Source organism: Pleurodeles waltl, chromosome 4_2 (assembly GCF_031143425.1).
Source record: "Pleurodeles waltl isolate 20211129_DDA chromosome 4_2, aPleWal1.hap1.20221129, whole genome shotgun sequence".
Classification (NCBI taxonomy): domain Eukaryota; kingdom Metazoa; phylum Chordata; class Amphibia; order Caudata; family Salamandridae; genus Pleurodeles; species Pleurodeles waltl.
In genome coordinates, this window is record NC_090443.1 from 287,124,682 (window position 1) to 287,146,044 (window position 21,363).

At 44.9% G+C, this 21,363-nt stretch overlaps 1 protein-coding gene across 4 annotated transcripts in view; it reads right to left on the minus strand.

Moving 5' to 3' along the window:
- Nucleotides 1-21,363, minus strand: part of NAGA (alpha-N-acetylgalactosaminidase) — a 315,980-nt gene that overhangs the window by 278,901 nt on the left and 15,716 nt on the right. For all 4 annotated transcript variants that reach the window (XM_069231165.1, XM_069231167.1, XM_069231164.1 and 1 more), the window contains 2 exons: nt 5,053-5,203; nt 4,669-4,843 (listed from right to left, as the gene is read on the minus strand). In XM_069231165.1, coding sequence (XP_069087266.1) covers nt 4,669-4,843; nt 5,053-5,201 — 324 coding nt within the window. In that variant the 5' untranslated portion in view covers nt 5,202-5,203. The remainder of the gene's footprint in view (nt 1-4,668; nt 4,844-5,052; nt 5,204-21,363) is intronic.

Sequence of the window (21,363 nt, forward strand, 5' to 3'; positions counted from 1 at the left end):
GGAGGGAGGAGCAGCTGGGAGGCGGGAGGGAGTGGCAAATGGGGTTGCGAGGGGGGCGGGGACGCAGGGGATGCAGCAGCAGGGACAAGGGAAACCGGCAACAACTGGAAAAACGAAACCAGGCAGAAATAAGTCAGAACGGGCAGAAAACCACAAAAATCAGCACAACAGTACGGGGAAAAACAGAAAGCAAATACAGATTACAAAATACAGTAAACGGAAAGATACGCCTACCACTAGGCACCAGGGATGAGGCGCTGGAGGGTGCCTGCGGGTGGTGGAGGGCCTCAAACTTCTACAGCAGCAAGGGCGGGGTCTTGGGTCACGGAGGCAGGCTGGTGGAGCTGTCTGCCGTGTTGAGTCTACTCCTGGCCTTAAGGCAGGTCAGGGGGTCACACTTGGCACCGCACAGAGGCTGCCATTAAGAAGGGGAGGTGGGAGGGAGGAGCAGCTGTGAGGCGGGAGGTGGGAGGGAGTGGCAAATAGGAGCACAAGGGGGCTGGGCTGCAGGGGACGCAGCGGCAGGGACGAGGGAAACCGGCAAGAGCCGGAAAAACTAAACCAGGCAGAAATAAGGCAGAACGGGCAGAAAAGCACAAAAATCAGCACAACAGCACAACAGTACGGGGAAAAACAGAAAGCATAAACAGATTACAAAATACAGTAAACGGAAAGATACGCCTACCACTAGGCACCAGGAATGGGGTGCAGGCGGGTGCCAACGGGTGGTGGAGGGCCTCGACCTTCTACAGCAGCATGGGCGGGGTCTTGGGTCACGGAGGCAGGCTGGTGGAGCTGTCTGCCGTGTCGAGTGTACTCCTGGCCTTAAGGCAGGTCAGGGAGTCACACTTAGTAGAACCCAGCCCAACAATCTGCTGTGATGGGATGCTAAATGTAAAGTGAAGAAACACCAGCCTATGCCATTGACCGCACATGCACCTGTCAGGCTGGATTAAAGTGATTTTGCAGAAGGGAACCAAGGAGGAAGGGGAGACAGAAGACTGCTGCTGTTGCCCACATTGGCCTCTGGAAAAGCCTAGACCCCAGTAGCTCCAAAAGAGCTTTTTGGGTTGCTGTATAGCATAAAGCACAGATGAAAGAGCAGAACAAGGGTACATCCCGTGAACTTGTGGTACTGATGGTAGAACTGGCGTGCAAGGGAAGCCAGTACCAAGAATCAGGTCAAATTATCGCTGCTTGAAGCGTTTCAGAGTCAAATCATCATTCCTGCTGATCAAATGTTCTCTGTCGAAGGGCCTGCCATCACTTTTGCCTGAACATTTCCAAGAACGTGGTGGAAGGCATCGAAGTGTGGTGATGGATGACGATGGAGGAACTCATGGACTGCGCCACTGAATCACTGTGTCCAAGTGAGACCAAAGGATTTGTTTCAATGCATCCTGTTCATCGCACACAAAGTGTGCAAAATGGTCAAAGGATAATCAGGGAGATTCAAGATGGCCATTTGAGCTATGACCTACAAGAAGTGGAAATAACAGGCCACACAGCAAGTTGCACTAGTGGAGCAAAACGCAAGGTTCCCCAGACAGAAAATCTTCTTCCCCATGCCCTCTGTCTTCTTCAACTGAAGTTACCTTGTGGCGAATCACTGAAACACTCTGAGGTCTACGTTTAAACTTACCTTTCAAAGGGCTCATAAGACATTCAAGAATTCCAGTACTGAGTCGTTAATGCGCATTAGGTGATTATTGGTTAGCATCTGCTGCATGAAGGTATCCACTTTTTATTCTCCTATCAGCAATGAATAACATTACACATTTTAAATTATTCAAAAGAATTTTCAGTGCTGACAGATGTAGACTTTAATGATGAATAGTTTGAACTTAATTCCACGTAAGGAAGCAGTTTGATTAAACTCAGTGAAGTGATAGTCCCCAAAAGACTTACTGGTGGAATGCGAGTCAGGTATAAACACTGATTATTTGATAGACGTGGACATGAGTTGAGTTTCAATCTAAGTATCCTAATCTTATTTCAGTTGGGGTTTCTCATTTTTTATAACCCTATCCATAATTACAAATTGTGAACGGCATAAGGCCATGGTTTGCTTGTAGATATGTATTAATTCTATATAAAAATATGCACACATGTTAAATTTAAAGTGCTGCAAGGTATAGATATGGATGTGACTGAAAGGAAGATAAGTAAAGCATGTGTATGTATATAGATATCACAAATTATAGGTGTAAATAATGGATTGTGTATATATTTAGATTTTTGTATAGACAATACAACATAAATAAAACTAACATTTATTTAGCTGAGTTACATCCATAGGTGGTCCTGATAAAGGATTCTATGAATAACACGATGCAGCTGAAATGCAGCTTCCGAGCCCTACCAACCAAGGCGATGTCTAAAGTATGATAAATGAAAGGAAATGTTTCCTCTGGGGCCTGTGGATAGATGATTGTGGTATTTTGATCATGAAATACAATGATTCATTTAAGTAATAACAAAAAACAGACCAAGATGAAAAGTGAGACTATGATGGGGAATCGACTGTTTTCTGATAAAGATAACTTGTTTAGCAATAAAGATGTATACTTAAGGCATACTGTAAATGTTAAAAAATACATTCTTAAATATGAAATAAAATAATGTGCAGCAGGCAAAAGACTCATATAACATCTGTTAGAAATATCCCACCATGAGTAGGTATAACAACTAAAGCTAGTGGGGTTTGGTCATTTGTGAAGATGCTTATCTTTCAACTCCCCATGGTCTCAGGGGTACTGTTTTGCAGTATAAAGTTCTCCAGCGATCCTGAACAATGGGACATGTTCAATTCTTTACGGATTCAGAGAGAATCCCATGATAAAGAGGACGATGTTCTGTGAACTAGTCTTATGATAAATGTAGGCATACTTTTTGTAAGAAAACTCAATTAAAATTAAGTGTAACTTAAAATGCAAAAATGTGCTTTTAGAAGTGCATGCTTTCCGTCAGGCTGAAGGGCATGTGGTTAATGCATGACACAGATTAACAACTTGATTTGGTAGCATTTGTTATAAAAGTGGTCTCAAAATCAAATCTGCATATTGTAGGCAATCCAACAGGAAATGAACACTGGTGTCATTAGGTTTCCATTACCTTTGGTGATTCATCCAGTTTGGAAACATTAAGTATAGCTTGCCTAAGTTGTGCAGTAGTACTGGAGGAAAGGCATTCACCTCCCTGGCTGCCCTCCTGCCATTCACACTTCTTACAGCCAGCAAAGGCTACTTCAAAGGAAGGCTACACAATAGGCCTGTATTAGAAGGAAAAATATTTTCTATGCCCTCTAGGACAGCTCTTGTGAAACGTTCATGCAGTATTCATTTGTATACATTTTGGTAAACCGAAATAGATTTCTGGTGCCAAACTCCATCTGAAGGCTGGTATAAATGTGAGCTTGTTGGGTGAGAATTTCTTTCAAGTTTATCCATTAAATACTCTTAAAACACTTGTATCAAAGCAATATATATGTCTCTGCTTGCTTGTGGTGATAACGTTCTTCAGCAATTGCGTGTATCTGTGGTTGCAGAAAACTACTTCAGGGTTACTGGAACGAGGTTCAGGTATAACCTCAAGAATGACAGTGGACCAGGCCCTGCCATTATTATCTCTCCTGTGGCTCAAGTAAAGAAGGTCCTGGAACAGAGGAAGCATTTGCTTGCCTAGTAGAAAACCAGTGGACCAGATAACACTGAATATTTTCCTGGCTGCCACTGTGAAACCTTTCTGCTGTGGCCGGAGAGTGCATAGTATCCTGTGGGCAGAAGAAGCTGGTGTTGTTACAGTGACGCCCAGAGAACATGTTGGAAGTAAGCATTTTGGTGGGGACCCGTACTGGAGATGTGGAGAGCCTTCTGGCACTGGAAAGCTTAGAATAGTTTCTGACAGAACAGTCCTAAAGATCAAGATATGTGTTATTAAAGTACCTTTTTCCTCGGAAATTATATAATTCTCCTGAAAACAAGTAGAATATAAGAGTTATTGGATACATGTGCCTAAAATCATTTTCTTCCTCAATGCTATTTGAGGGCACTATTTCAAAAAATAATTCAGCGGGGCCATTAGGCCAAAGTGGTTGAAGAGAAATATTTTATACAAGGTAAACACAATTCCGTTTTGCTGTAGCTTTTAATCCCTATGTTAGGGGCCCTTGACTCTTGCAACATTTCACTTAAAGACTGTGTATGTTTTAACTAAAATGGAGTTTACCTTGAAAGTTTTTTTAATTCTTTAGCAGTGTTGTTATTTTGGTTAATTTAGGAGATCACATAGCACATCTGTTTCTTGAAAAAAAGGGCACGCTACCCATGGTACGCTGGGATTTCTCACAAAAAACAGTTTACCAATTACGTGTCTGATTGTCTGGGCCTTGTAGAGGCTCAGATATGTCATGGCCCACAAGACTGTGGCCTTTCTTTCCATAGCTGATTTCTTACATTATCCTTTTTCAAACATGCTCCAGAAGGCTAAATATGAGCAGAACTATTTAATGCTTATGATTATAAATGAAGATCCAATGAGGAAAATTACCTTGGTTGCTCCCTCTTTTTCCCCACTCCTTTTAGACTTTAGTATTTAAAAGACTCAAACACAAACATAATTAACCCAGCTCAATTTTGCCCAATGCACTATCCCAATATACCTACTTACATAGTCAGCTAGGGCCTTGATGCCGCCTGGGAAACGGTCAGGGTCAGGTGTAACACGACCCTGCTCATCCCGTTGAGGGGCCATCCAGCAGTCATCGATGTTTACATAAATGTAGCCCAGTTCTCGCCATCCATCTGCCACTAGACGGTCAGCCATGTCCAGGAAGAGCTCCTCGCTGCCAGTATAGGAGAAGACTAGATCAATCTCTGACTGCATCATGTCACCCCATCCAAACTCAAGCTAACCTCCCCGCTCATTATAAGTAATCCCATCATCATTCTTCTTCCCTCTCCCCAACGTCTAGCAAAACAATCTTGTATTAATTCACTGCTGCATCATCATTAAATTCGTTAGACATTCACTGGAATAATGGAAGCTGAGTACCTGATGCAGTTGGTTGGGTCATTCTTGCAGTCAACGTTGCAACGGAAGCGCTCCCAAGCTAGCCAACCCATGGGAGGTGTTCGCAGCAGCCCGTTCTCCAAGGCCAGTGAACTTGTCCCAACGCAAAAGATCCAGAACCACAGCGCCATCCCTGTACCGGTAAGAAACACAGAAAGATACATTAAGACCCTCTGACTGGCCAACCTTTCCATTTCAATAAGCTCTAGGCCTTGGCACATGGGAATTTACCAACAGCCCATAACGTATGGCAATTTAGGAAGGCTAGTTCAAAGCTGATCAGAAATCTGTCGCACTTGTCTGATAGCTGACCAATATCACCCTGGCTTTGGGGGGGCACTAGCAGGGTGCACACTGACTAAGGTTTGTAAAAATTGGAATGTACAACGGGGACACTGATCACTTTCCTTTTGCTTGTCTTTTTGATCAGAAATAGTATTACTGCACAAGATGAAAACATTCTCTTATCATCATATGTCCAGAATTAACATGGATGGAATACTAACGGACAGTCAGCTTGATAGAAGAAGAAGCTGTTACCTGTTTTCAAATCTAATTTTCTAGCACTGGTTTTCTTACAGAATCCATAACCACTGCATTATTTCCATACACACGTGAGAAGCAAAAACACCTTTTGTAGTGCATTTTTCATAAGAAAAGAAGTAATACAAACTCAAGACAACAAGAAAATCTAAGGAACTATTTTCTAACCATTGTTTTATGATTTTATAAAAACATTCCAAATAACAAAATATGCTTTGCTAGTGGTAGGAGTTACGCCCAATGTTTGCTCTGAAATCCACTGGACAGGTTAGTTGTTTAAAATCAGTGGCGAAGAACTGAACATGGTCCCAGCATGACTGAAAATGTGGCCAGGGCTAACATCAACATTTCTATTGCTATTGGCTTATTTTCCATTTACCCTGGTCACTCTCCCAGTGTGTTTGTGCAAATTGCCTTCCTACGCCATCCCCCATGAGCAAAAAGTTGTGAAATCAGAAACAACGTTATCTCTATTTCCCAATGTTAATCATTTCCTAAAAGAGGTAAGATCTCTTGATTAGGGGGTTACTAGCCAAGTCTTGCATTTAGCAATACCAGAATCTCAGTGAGATTAAATTCAGTTTTTTACTTAAGAAATGGTCTAATCACCCCCTGTGTTTAGAGATCTCCAAAAGTTATGCATCCTCTATGCCACCACAGCCATGGACCCCCTCTCTCTAACAGCCGGAATAACCTCAGTGCTCGATCCTATAGAGGTAAGTGAAGATGGGTAAGTAATGCGTTGCTTTGTGATTCCTACTTTATCCCAGCGTTGTTCTTGTAAGAGGGGAGATGTAAAGATTTTCAAGTCTCGACCTTTTCCCTTACTAGATGACCACCAATGCAGACCATTCACTAGTGTGTAGTCAGTGAGGCACCTCGGAATGTCACTTTAAAAGCAGCGCCGTTCTGCTAAGAAATTAAGTAGCAACGTAAAAGTATATTTGGATGTGTCGGACTGCCAGCCCTCCCGCCGCGGAACAAATTTAGAGCTGTCGATCCCGGAGAGATGAATCCTGCCTGACCAATAGGATCAGTCTCTGCATCAGAGGTTTCAACCCCTGAGCAATGATTTTGGTGACAATGTTGCTTGCTGTCTACGTTCGGCAGCGACAGTGGCTGATAAGAGGACACTGAGTAGGGAGAGGCACGTCCCGGTTTCGGCAGTACTGAAATCACCGCTTCCAGCATTGACGGGGGTTATATCCCTTTCTTTATAGTTTCACTATACACTTCCAGCAGTTGGGTGTTAGTACATCAAAGAATTCCTTGTATAATTCCACTAGAATACCAGCGTTTCGGGGGACCTTCCCGTCATCAAGAGCCACTATTCCTAATCTATTATCTACCTTTGTAACAGAAGCGTCAAGGAAGTCTCTAATCTCACCTTCCACCAAACCAAAGGCAGAGTATGTGATATGGAGATATCTCCTTAATTAAGTATTGTGCCTGGGAGAAATATAAGGATTAATACACGTAAAAGGCAAAACAATGCATTTAGGATGCTCTCTGTTGATGTCATGACTACACCCTCTTTATTTTGCATTACCAATATTGGCTCATTACCTTGTGTAGCTCTCAACACCCAGGCCAGCGATTTCCCCATACGCCAGCCTCCCCGAACACCCTGACTCTAGCATGCTTTCTCAAGTACAGCACTTCTCGTTCTTCTCCTCAACATATTTCAACATTCCCTGCAATCCCAGCACAGCACCAGGATTTTTACAGGTTCGTATTCTTTTCCTATCCTCTTAATATATTTTCTAGCATGTCTAGCCTGGTTCTTAAGGATGTAAGCGTTTCTGACCCTTTTCAGATACACATCACTGGTATGTATGCCTTAAAGGCTTCCCAAAGTGTACCATTCTCCGTGACTGATCCCTCATTGTGTTAAAAGTATTCTGTAATGTCTATGCTGATTTCTGCTTTAAACATTGGGTCATGTAACTCGTTCTCCCCCAGCTTCAATTTTCTAGTCTGGGTCAAGCTTGTAGAAGTGGCCAATCTCAACTCAACCAAGGAATGGTCAGACAGGATTCTAGGTAATATCTGTGTCCCTAGCACTAACAGTGTCACACTTTGTGACATCATAAAATAGTACATTCGGGAAATAGCATTGTGGGCTGACGAACAGATGGTATGGTCTGCCTTTGTGGGATGTAGCACCTTACAAATATCTACCAGACCATACAACGTCATGACATATGACTTATCTGACTGCCACATTATCTTTGACTGTGACAATTCAATCCTGGACTACAGTTGCCTGACCCTGGCCCTCCCACTATTTTTGCTTGTGAATCCAGAATTTCTATCATGGCCTCCAGATAGGTAAAGAACAAAACCTTGCAGTTAAACTTAACTCGCAATTTGGCAGAGAATAACATGGAGATCTTGATGGAGCAGTTACGCAGTTGCCTCTTCACTTCCAAAATTGTTCTTCTAGTTTCCTTCACCAGGGGGGTGAAGCCTGGATAGAAGGCCACCAGTAATCCACTAAACTGAAGATCCATTTTGGTTATATGAAGTTGCAAGAAAGTATCTCTGTCCTATAGTTAAGCAGCCGAGCTATTATCATTCTGGGACTCTGACCAGGGCGAGGTTTTGGAGCCTCATCTCTATGTGCCATCTTGGCTATGTAATTTGATGAAAAGGCCTCTTTGACAAAAAGGGCAGTCAACACTGCCTCCACAAATGTCTCCATGCTGGATATTTGCTCAGATTCCACCATTCCTATGAGTCTTATATTATTGTGGTGCGATCTGCCTTCAAGATTATCATTTTGAAGATTTATCTGTTTGAGTTCTTTAAATAGAGTAGCCAATTTGTGTGCAGAGTCCTCGGCCTTCACACTGTTAGTCTTGCCTACTCTTCCATCAACCCTGTATCATGCTTGTCTGGTCTCTCTTTAAAGTGGTTCTTCCACAGAGTGAGGTGATCTAGTTTCAAGTATGTAAACGTTCCTTAATTTCCTTAAGCAACACAGCAACCTCTGAGTCAGGCGGGTCTGGACGAGATCTTGATTGTTCCTCCACTTGTTCGGCACCTTGCTTTTTTTTCAAATAGTATTTTTGCCTACTTCTGGTGGGCTTTACCCATTTTAAAATGATGCATCTGAATTCCTCTGGGAATCTGCCTTGAATGCAGCACACCTCACAAGACAGTGAACTTACCATAGTGCTTAATTTGTAAAAAATATAAGTGCCAGGGCCCAAGGTATTCCACTGCAGCCAACACCATTCACAGATCCTACCACTGCTGCCAAACAGCAGTGTCAGCATTACCTACTAACCATCACGCTTAAACAAGAGTGACTTTTTGGGCTACTGTGGGTCACCCAATCTGTAGGGATGGCCTGTAATTTGATGTTTTATCAGTTTTAATAGATTGCCTTCTTAACCACTCATGATGTGCTAAAAAAAGACTGAGAGGTCCACCATGTGGTTTACTGCCATAAATAAGTACCAGTGTTAAAAATATGTGTCACTGCCAAGCACCATCAAACACTGGCAAAAGTTAAGCACGGGCAAACTGTTTTACAAATCGTACTCTGGTCCCTATCAGTTACACTTCTGTCGTTGTCATGCCAGATTAAACCGTAGTGGCCATATATATCTAATGTACTGACAATAATGCCAGGCAGCGTATGCTGCTTTGTTCTACTACTTGGGTACCCAACTCACCACTAAACCAGGGTCCTCAGCATGGTTTTGAATCAGGAAATCTCAAAGCTTCCAATCTCAGAACCGCTGACCATTGATCCCCTTAGCAGTCAAATCCTCCAAATGCCAATATATCAGTCTATTTGTCCCTTTGCAAAGCCCCCGGGCAGCGGCAATGTCCACATCAGTATCATAATCCAGGCGGGCAATCCCACACCCAATGGTGTCACAGGGCCCCTGACAAGCAGCAATCATTCACAGTGCCCTAGAGCCGCCCATTGAGGTGCTCATGCAGTGGTTTAGACAGAGATGTTTTAAGGCATGGGCAAAGTGTGCAACTTCCCAGGGCCCAACCTTCCAAGGGGCCCCATGGGAAAGTGAATATTCACTCTGTTTGGCCTCTGTCTATTCTAATTCTTTATCTAAACTTTTGTCGCTCTGTGACTACCTCTGGCTCTGACTCTGTCTTTCTTCTGTGTGATTTTAACAATTTTTGAGGTCCTGAGCAAGACATATTCAAAATGTTTTTGTGTGCCCCTGTTGAAGTTTAACATATAATTTAGTGCATGACATCATGCTGGATTAAATTAGCAGGAAATGGGCAATACAATTCAACTTTGTTCAGTACCGGGGCCTCCAAATATATATGTCTTGCCCAGGGCCCCCAAAATCTTTAAAACAACAAAGGGTTTAGACAGGACTCAGGGATGATTTTAGTGCAGTTTGTCTGGCACACCGCACAAAATCTTCCCCAGGTTGTCTAAGATCAAAGGCATATGTTGTGGATGGCCAATTTACGTTGAGATCCAATATAAGCAGCTTTTCTTGTTAGGCTGGGAAAGCACAACAATTAGGAATCCATCTTTGTGCGTGGCTCTCTGGCACCCCCATATTTTAAAACTTTAACCAGCACATATTTATAAGTAAAAGCGGTCAGTATTTGATGGAACCAGTTCATCGTGTCCTTAACACTACCATCAAATGGACAATTCAAATATCCCCATTGAAGCACCTGAATTAAATTAACCACTTTTTACCCCCTCCTGAAGTGCAGCGCAGGACAAAAAATGTTTTGAACAAGGCCTTCAGAGATCAACCAGTCTCTTCAGACACCCTACCATAAATATAGGCCTACACTGTCCGGATACTGAGGAAACCAGTATCACACCAAAACCTCACAGAGTCTACTGCTCGTTGAAAAGGCATCCCAACGACATGTATTCTAGGGGTGGCTTCCAAATAGCATCGAACTTCAGATGCTTTCTCCTTACATTGGCCGCAAGCTGTTGAATAGGTAGGCTATTACACAATCTCATATACTAGAGTTAAATAAAGGAAGGCACACCCCCTCTCCCGCCACATAACTATTGTAAGCCTTGGTGCTCTCGGACATTGCCAAATCAGTGGGCGATATCTCCCAGTAGCTGACTTGTCTGCAACCCAACAATGCCACCCCAGGGTCACATTTTGTCTTCATGTTATTTTAATAATACTTTAGTTATATTCTTGTATTGTGAATATATCCTAAATACAACACATCTCCTTCCTAAGAGAAAGAAAATGAAAAATAAATTAGTAACATAACTAAAATGTGGCTATATATGACACAGAGACACAAATTTACACAGCTAATCCATTACACAGTCCTTGTGCCATAAAGGTTTCTTATACCGTTTTCGCAAAACTGTTCTTTCGCATTTCCTGTTTTTAAATTGCTATCTTTTACAATTTTGTCCATGTACCGGATTTGATTGTTGTTTAATAGAACAACATTTCTCATTACTTTACAATTTTTTCTGGTAGAAGAAAATTTTGAAAAACTAGTTCGAATAGATCTAGGCAATTTTACTCTCACAACATCTCCTTCCTTCCAGCTCACTGGATTATGTCCCACTCTGTTGTTATAGCTATCCATGTATTTCTGTTGGTAAGTGTTGGACCTGGTCCTTTTTACACTGTCATCCCTTAACTTGTTGCCTCCTGCCTCCCATGTTTTCTGACTAGTTTTTGTTGGCTTTAGGACTCTGGGCACTTTACTACTGCTAACCAGTGGTAAAGTGCATATGCTCTCTGTCTAAATTGTACTGGTGATTGGTTTATCCATGATTAGCATATTTGATTTACTAGTAAGTTCCTAGTAAAGTGCACTAGAGGTGCCCAGAGCATCTAAATCAAATGCTACCAGTGGGCCTGGAGCACTGATTGTGCCACCCACATGGCTAGCCCTGTAAACATGGCCAAGACCTACCACTGCAGTGTCTGTGTGTGCAGTGTTAAACTGACAATTTGACCTGACAAGTGCACTCACTTGCCAGGCCCAAACCTTCCCTATACATGTAAGGCACTCCTAAGGTAGGCCCTAGGTAGCCCAATGGGCAGGGTGCAGTGTATGTTAAAGGTAGGACATGTGCTGATGTGTTTTTCATGTCCTGACAGTGAAATACTGCAAAATTCGTTTTTCATTGGTGCATGGCCTATCTCCCTCATAGGTTAACATGGGGCTGCCTTTAAATATATTTACGTGCAGTTTCCCATTGGGAGGAGACAGAGATGTGGAGTTTGGGGTCTTTAAACTCACAATTTAAAAATACATATTTTGGTAAAGTTGGTTTTTAGATTGTCAGTTTGGAAATGCCACTTTTAGAAAGTGGGTATTTTCTTGCTTAAACCATTCTGTGACTCTGTCTGCTTCTGTATTCACTTTCTGGGTCAGACTGACAGTTTGGCTGTTTTTGAATATTCACTAGACAGTGACACAAAGGGAGCTGGGGTGTAGCCTGCATTTCCTGATAGCTCATCTGGACTACAGTGGAGGGAGGAGCTTACACTTACACCCGAATGGGCTGTGCCTACCCTCACACAATGCAGTCTCCAACACCCTGGTGTGGGTTTGGGGCCAGTCTTGGACAAGGCAGGATCTTGTGAACAACATAGGCTTTCCTTTGAAGTTTGCCTACTTCAAAGGCAGAAAGGGGTATAAGTAGTGGACCCAAAATCTCAGATTTTTAGATTACTTCTGAAACCAAGAGAAACCTCTGCCAAGGAGAAGAGCTGAAGAACTGGAGTAGGAGTACTGTCCCTTTGCCTGTGACTGTGCTTTGCTGGGTTGACCTACAGTTGCTGCTTCTGCCTGAAAGAGGACAAAGACTGGACTTTGTGGTATATTCTTGCTTGTGAAGTGTCTTCAAAGCCTTGCCTCCTGTTTTGAAGTCTCAGGGCCATCAAAGACTTCACTGGCCAGCACCAGGGCTCTCTGCTGAGACTCGTACCTTGCCAAGTGGTGCCCACTTCAGTCCCTGGGACCTGAAAGGTGAAGCTGGTGGAGCCAAGGTAGAAATCCACACACAAGAACCATGGGAGGAAAATTTGACACACCAATTGCAAAACGGCTGTAAAAATGACACGCCACCGGCATTGATGCTGAGAAATCAATGTACTACCTTCATCGCGGCTGGGAAATCGTCAATTTACCTGCAACGTGGCTGGAGAAACGATGCAACATCCGGTTGCGACTACTGAAATCGACACAAGCCCCACGCAGCGTGGTTGCTCACTGTGCGGCTAGATTTTGCACGCATGATCGCTAGGCATCAAAATCAATGTGAACCTGCCCGGATCCGAGGTGCCCATCTGGAAATCGACGCATCGCTCTCCTGCTGGGTAGAAAAACAATGCATCGCCTACCCGACTGGAGAAGAAACGATGCACAGCCTCACTTGCGAGTAAGGAATCGATGCATCGCTGACTTTTGATGCAAACCAGGTACTTTGTGTAACATCAAGGCATCCATTGTTTTCTATGGAGTAAGACTCTTTTTTAAAAAAAAATCCTAACTTCACTTGGGTATGTTGGATTTTTGTCGTTTTGGTCTTGTTTGATTTAGATAAATATTGGCTATTTTTTTAAACAGGTGTTGTGTCGATTTTGTAGTGTTTTCACTGCACTACTGTGTGTTTTAGTACAAATACTTTAAACATTGCCTTTGAGATAAGCCTGACTGCTTGTGCCAAGCTACCAAGGGGTAAGCAGTTGTTAACTTAAGTGTGTATCGCCCTTACCCTGACAAGAATGAGGGCCTTGCTTGGACAGAGGGCATTCTTACTGCCAACCAGAGACACCATTTCTAACAGTTTCCATAACTCTGTCTCTCTATTTACTTCAGCTGTAGAAGTTTTAGTTAACCACTGGGGAACTAATTTGGATCCTGGATTCCTTCCTCTTAAGGAAAGAAAAGGAGAAATACCTGTGACAGAATGAAGCATATTATGATATGACCATATCATCTTATCTAAAGCCTTTCTAAGATTGGTACCGATGGCTGCATTGAGCTGAATACATTCCCTAATAAATCTGTTAATTCGCTCAACTAAACCATTCACTCTAGGACAGTACAGAGCATTTGAAGATGTGTTATAGAAAGACTACTCAGAAATTCCTTCAGTTACAATGATCTGGGGTATGCCTTCATTGTAAAAAACGTTGTTAAAAAACTTGATCATGGGGGGGAGCATGTCCAAGATGGCGCTAGGATGGGAGCACAACTGCAGAGCTATGCAGCTCTCACCATCAGGACAGGCTGAAGCGAGGTGACCTGAACCCTGCCTGAATCCCTTCCAGGCCGGGAGGATGCCCAGACACTGGGGGTACCCCTGTTTATGCACATCAGCTACACAATCGCCAGATCCGCAGGCTGGCCTGATCTGGGCCCTGGAGTAAGCGCATACAAGATGGCGGCCGCCTTGTGCTGAACAGAGGAGTGGACAGTGCTAGACCTCACCAACAGAGAAGCACACCACCGACCCAGGACATGAACACTCCCACTGCCCGAACTCTCCCAGCACTGAGCAATGACCATGCACCAGCATCAACCCACCCTGCACCCCCATTGACAGAAAGACATTGCCAGGCTTACCTGGCAGTACTGCAGCACTCTGGCCTCGTTTTGATCTGGTCCAGTTAACCCCTTAGTGACTGCTGTCCACCCACTGCGACCCACTGTGGTCTGAGCCATCGATTTACTGGATATTTGCCATGCTTATTCCGTGTACACTTATGGAGGTGATCCGGGGAATATGCTTGAAGTACACTGAATAGTGAACCTCCCTCCACGGTCTTTACCCTCAACCAGCCATCGGTCTCCCCCTCTAAATCAAGCCTAACCCTGGAGCATTTGCCTCCAGCAGTCACAACTAACGCTCCAAAGGGCCGCACAATTGCATATGTAAGCACCCCGTTCTGGGCTGACCACATCTTTTGGACCTGAGAGTCTTTCCCCAAACTGCAGTGTGCCAACCCCCCACAACCGGCTGGAACGTCTATGGCAGCACTATGTTTGCACAAAAAACACAGTTCCATCCAGGACCTCTTTAAGTAGCCTACCAACAAGAAAATGGCCCCCACTGAAGACACATCCCCACAGCTTCTTTCGCAATCTGATGACATTTCCACTGTCCAGAGAGGCAAGGACGCTCCCACCACGGAGGCCTTTTTAGAGTCTCTTTTTGGTACACTGCGCGCTGACAAGCGGCCCTTAAACAGGACATGGTGACTGACATTAAAGATGTGGGAGACCTGGGCCTGATGGTGGATGCTCTTGAGCAATCTGGTGACGCTTATGAAGAAGAATTGGACTCCTACCAAGGTGAGCTACTGGAACTGCAAGACAAGAACGCTGAACTGCGTTTCCAATTAGAAGACCTTGAAAACCGATCAAGGTGGTCCAACATTAGAATCAAAGGGGTCCCCCTACAAACAGACACTGGGAATCTGGAAGAATATGTCCATGGGTTCTTCCACCATGTGGTACCAGAACTCACACCCCAGGACTTTATATTAGACCACACTCACAGAGCTGGCCGACCAGCTAACTCCCTGTAGGAGGCTGGCCTGGTTTGTAGTGTGTACCTTATACCAGGTCCAGTTTTCCCTTATTAGTGCAATATAGTCAGTGTCTAGAAGCCAGGCTGTCTAGAGGTAGTTGTAGGCAGAGCAGCCAAGGCTGAACTAGGAGACATGGAAAGCTCTTGCAATACCACTGTAGTCACACAGTACTTACACACAAGAAAGACAATACTTAGTGGGCCTGATGTATCAAGAAGGCCTTTTGCGAGTCGGAAATAGCGATTTTTAAGAAATCGCTATTTCTGATTCGCAAAATGGAATGTATAACATTTGCGATTCGGTAGTAGCGATTTCTTAAAAATCGCAAAGGCTATTACCGAATCGCAAATTGCGATACCGGCTCCATTCGCACCTGGCCCATATCTGCAAATTTTTTGCATTTCCAAAATTGCCATTTCTTAACTGGAAATCGCAATTTTGGAAATGCAAAACCCCAGGGTGCTGGGGGCCTAAGGCCCCCTCTGCACCACCCCAAAATAATTTTTTACAACATGTAAGGTGCACACATGCCAAAAGGACATGTGCTTTACATGTACATTTTAAATGCATTTTTAAAATTTGCACATGGTTACCACCAGGTTCAACCTGGTGGTAAATAGCGATTCCTAAATGCCCAATTCGCATTTAGGAATTGCTTCTTACATGTGCTTTAGAAATCGCAAATAAGGAATCCTCATTATTTGCGATTTCTTATTTAGAGAGTCGCAATTTTAAGGAATCGCTATTTTAGCGATTCCTTAAAATTGCTTTCAGAATGCCTTTAATACATTCTGAAATGGCTTCTTGCATTCGCAAACGGCATTCGCACCGTTTGCGAATGCAAAACGCTTTCATACATCTGGCCCAGTGTTGCCAAAAATAATGTTACTTTGTTTTAGTGACACAAGGCCAAAAATATTTTAGAGGCTATAATCCCTTAGGAGGTAAGTAATATACACAAAATATACACTAGTAACCAAAATCAGGTAAGTAAACAGTCATAAAATAGTGCAACTAGTGAAAATCACCATAGGTTACAATGGGCATGGGGGAATGCAAACCATATACTAAAATAGTGGACTGCGAATGTCAGTTTCCCACACTGGCAACAGTAGTGTGTAGAGGGGCACTGGGGGTGTAAGAAAACACCAAAGGTAAGTAAAGTACCCCATCCCAGAGCCCAGGAAAACAGGACTAAAGTACAGCAAGTTTCCTCAGAACACACCAGAAGTCGTGATAAAGGATAATGCAAAAAACAAGAAAGACTGCAAGACACCAATGATGGATTCCTGGACCTGAAGACCTGCGGAGAGAGGAGACCAAGTCCAAGAGTCGCTAAGGAGTCCAGGAGTAATAGGAGCCCCTGCCAAAGAAGACAGCTGTGGGTTCCTGCTTGGTGCAAGATATGTCCCACGTCAAGTAGATGTATGCAGGCTGGTTTTCGTCAATGGATTCCACCAACAAGCCTTGGCTCACGCAAAAGACACTTTTCACTGGAAAAGACGCTACCTGGGCCCAGGAGGGACCTGGGGGTCTCAACTCAGACCGAGGAGACAGGGGTCTCTCTGCACTTCAAAGAGCCCTCAGAAGACCAGGCAGCACCCACAGGAGTCCCAGGACACAGGGACAAAGGAGTTGCAAATTGCAGTCGTCGCAGCACTACACAAGGGGATCCCAGTCCGCCGGAGAACAACTCAGGGAGCTGAACGTCGCAGGATAGAGTGCTGGGGCCCTGGGCTAGGCTATGCACAAAGGATTCCTTGGAGAAGTGCACAGAAGCCCTAGGAGCTGCAAAATACGCAATGCATAGGGGTACTGTCTGGCACGGGGAGGCAAGCTCTTACCTCCACCAATTTGGACAGTTGGACCTTTGGACAGTCAGGATCACCTTGGTTCACCACCTGTGTTCCAAGATCCACGCTTGTCATCAAGAGAGAGGACCCAGAGTACCGGTCGTCGATGCAGTGAGGTGCCTGCTGAAGCAGGGAAGTGACTCTGCCAGTCCTCAGAGCGTGCACGACCTGGAAACTGTTGCAGTTGCTGGCAGGAACTGAAGTTACAGAGTTGCAGTAGTTGCCTTGGATACTTTGTTGCAAGTTGTAGAGTTCCTGGAGCAGTTCTGCGGTTGATCCGACCATAGAAGCTAAGGCAAAGGATGCAGAGGAGTCCTGCTGGAGTCCTGCAATCCAAATCTGAGGAAACACTCAGAGTAGAGACCCTAAGTAGCCCTGAGAGGGGGACTGGCCACCTAACCAGGTAAGCACCTATCAGGAGGGGTCTCTGACATCACCTGATGGCACTGGCCACTCAGATGCTCCCAGAGTTCCCTGGCCATCCTGAAAACAAGATGGCAGAACCCAGGGACACTCTAGAGGAGCTCTATGCACCACCCCTGGGGTGGTGATGGACAGGGGAGTGGTCACTCCCCTTTCCTTTGTCCAGTTTCGTGCCAGAGCAGGGACTGGGGGTCCCTGGAATGGTGTATACTCGATTATGCAAGGTGGCCACCATCTGTGCCCTTCAAAGCACTTCCAAAGGCTCTGGGAGGATACCCCTCCCATAAATGTAACACCTATTTCCAAAGGGAGAGGGTGTAACACCCCGTCCCAAAGGTAATGCTTTATTCTGCCTTCCTTGGATCGGGCTGCACAAGCCCCAGGAGAGCAGAAGCCTGTCTGTGAGGTGGCAGCAGCTGGGGCTGCAATGGAAACCTCAGAGAGCTGGTTTGGCAGTACTGGGGGTCCATGGTGGAGCCCCCAGGGTGCATGGAATTGCCCCCCCAATACCAGAATCAGTATGGGGGTACAATTTCCAGTTCCAAGACACCTCACATGGCCATATTCGGGGTTACCATTGTGAAGCTACAAATATGTATTGACTTATATGTAGTGCAAACTTATAATGGCATCCCCGCACTCACGAAGTCTGGGAAAATGGGCCTGGATGACATGGGGGTACCTCTGCTAGTGCAGGGGTGCCCTCACACACACAGGTACTACGCACTTAGCCTTCAGGGTCTGAAGGCTAGACATATAGGTGACTTATAAGTGACCTGGTGCTGTAAAAATGGCTGTGAAATAGTGCTTACATTATTTCACTCAGGCTGCAATGGCAGTCCAGAAGAAGTGTTTGTATGAGCTCCATATAGGTGGCAAAAGAAATGCTGCAGCCCATAAGTATCTCCTGGAAACCCAATGCCCTGGGTACATAGGTACCATATACTTAGGAATTATAAGGGGGGTCCAGTATGCCAATTTGAAGTGAAAATATGGAGTCACTAGACTATAGTGACAAATTTAGAAACAGAGAGAGCATGAGCACTATAGTTCTGATTAGCAGAGCTCCAGTGACAATTTAGAAAAAAGTGCACTGGCAAGCAAGCCATAAACCATAAGCACTGGGTTCCTGACTAGCAGGATCCCAGTGACACAGTCAAAACACACTGACAATCAGGCAGAAATTGGGGGTGACATGCCAAGAAAGGTGGTACTTTCCTACACTCCCTAGGGATGCCTCAGGACATCTTGACTCCCCTACATTACTATAACCAGAAGGAGGCTGTACAAGATCGCAATGCCATCAAATGTGAGGTACCACAGGGTGGCTGTATCAAGATATCTGTCTCATCACTCTACAACATCAAAGCCTGATAAAGCCTGTTACAAAACTACTGCAGGAAAAGGGGATCAAATACTGTTGGGGGCACCTCTTTTGTCTAAACTTTATCTAGAACAAGGAAACTCACATCATACACACCCTCAAGGGCGCATTGGACAGACATAAAGGCCTTCTGCCTCTCATCGCAGGCCACCAACTGCCCATCACAGGCCCTGCGAGGCTCCATGAAGCCAAAAGAGAAAGGCTCAACCCAACTTACAGCGAGCTACAGCAAGCCACAGAGAAGCACTCCTCTGCCGGCTTCGGAATCAGGAGGCTCCGTTGGACCCTGACAATGACTAATGAATGGCACCTCTGCACCACCTCAACCACAAGCCCACATAAGGTGACCACAAGCATAGATGACCATCCCAGAGGGTGGTATGATTATCGGATCCATCTTCCCTGAGCGAGCTGACTTGCTCTGGCAATGGAGCTCCCTACCCCTTAGTCTGATGCAGACTGATGACCATGACATGGACGGACTCGTCCAACTTACCATTCGTGCTCCCAGACAGGGACCGTGAAAGTTATGTTTGTTGCTATTGTTCTTACCTTTGTTCTTCCCTTTTCCCCCGCACCCCACCATTTACAAAAGCTCCATTGGATATACCTCCTTCTTACTACTGCAGGAACCCCTCACACGGCACTCCAAGGTATAACCACGCTATAGGAATCAACCATGCTCATTTACCTCCACCACACTCTAGATGATGAAAATACTTAGCTACGTTAGAGGTCTCAATGCAACGTCAAAGCACTTGGCGCTCCTTTCTATGTTGAAAGGCATGCGATAAATGCCTGCATCAAGAAACACACCTTCGCAAAGCAGCTGGGGGCGTTTATAATCCCGCTGGTTTGATCACCAGTACTCTTCCTCCACCACAGATAAGAAGAAGGCGGAGTTGCCATCTTATTAGCCTCTCACTACCCTGGCAGAGAGATCCAGACACAAGCTTAAATCTCGGACAGACTTCTATTCCTTCACATCGCTATGCAGATGTACACATTCACATTTGCCACCCTATATGCTCCGAATGAGCAACAAGAATCCTTTGTTCTAGAAGCAGTGTGACAGGTCATGACCACCGCAAATGTGGATGTTTTAAGTGGGGGAGATTACAGCCCTTTGCCAGATACTACCCTAGATAGGTCTGACCAGAGGGTGGATTAGTTGGGAGCTCTTACATCACAGGGTCACCAGCAAATCGAGGACTACAGGCTCGTCGAAATATGGCGTTGCTGCCACCCCACAGAAAGAGACTATACGATTTGTTCCACTGTCCACGACTCATATGCAAGGATTGATTATTTCCTTATAATCCAGCGTCTCTTAGCAGCCACCACAGCTGCCGACATTGAAACAGCTTCTCTCTCTGACCACTCTCTAATTAGCCTCATGGCACGCCTGCCTTACTTCACTCTCAATGCATCTGGTGTCTCAACAAACTCCTACCAAATGAGACTACTGTCATGGAAATAAAGATTGCTATTAAAGACTTTTTAGAGGCTGACAACACTCCTGATATATCAGTGGCACTCCTTTGGGACACTATAAAACCTGTAATTAGAGGACGGTTTATAGCTATTGCAGCCCACTTCAAATGAGAGAGACAAGAAAAGCAACTCAGTTTAGAGGGATGGGTAAAGCAATTGGAGGAGGCATATAAATGGACAGGTTCCCACCAGGTGAATGACCAGCTCAACACTACCTGCAAGCAGCTTAGAGCACTTCATATGGATAGAGCAGAATTTGCTCTCCTCCGTACCTGACAGATATTATACAGGGGGCAACAAAGCGGGAAGCCTGCTGGCCCACCACTTACAAGCTCTGGCCGTTAAACAACGGGTATCGGAATTAGAGGGCCCGCAAGGTATTGGCCTCTCTGAGGATGACCATATTGTGCAGGCCTTTGAACGCTTCTATGCCACGCTCTGCCTAGTAGATTCTCTAGAGGAGGACGATGCTGCCCCTCTTACCTAGCTCAAGCCCCACTAGACCAAACCACGACCCAGGATGCCTCCCACCTAGACCGGGATATCCAGAAAAGACAAAGTTCTGGCTGCCATCTCCCGGCTCCAAATGCGCAACGCACCGGGACATGATGGCTGCACTTCCGATTTTTCTAAATATTTTGCAGCCTCGCTGACCCCGACCCTTACCCGCCTTTATAATTCAGTTAGAGCCACCGGCTAATCACTGACACAATGAAGATAGCGACCATCACCGTCATAACTAAACCTGGAAAGGATCCTAGGCAATGTTCCTCATTCTGCCCCATATTATTGTTAAACATGGGTGCAAACATTTTCACTTCCATACTAGCGGCATACCTTGCCCCCTACATGCAGCAGCTGGTTGACCCTGACCAAACAGGTCTTATACCTTAGTGAGGGTACAGCGACAAAAACCAAATGCCTTTGTCACTTAATAGACAAAAAACAGGCCGAGAAGGGTTTTAACCAGGTACATTGGCCATACCTACAACTAGTACTGAGTGAAGTGGGCCTTGGCCAGCGGTTCGGAAACTGGATTTGGTGTCGCTACTCG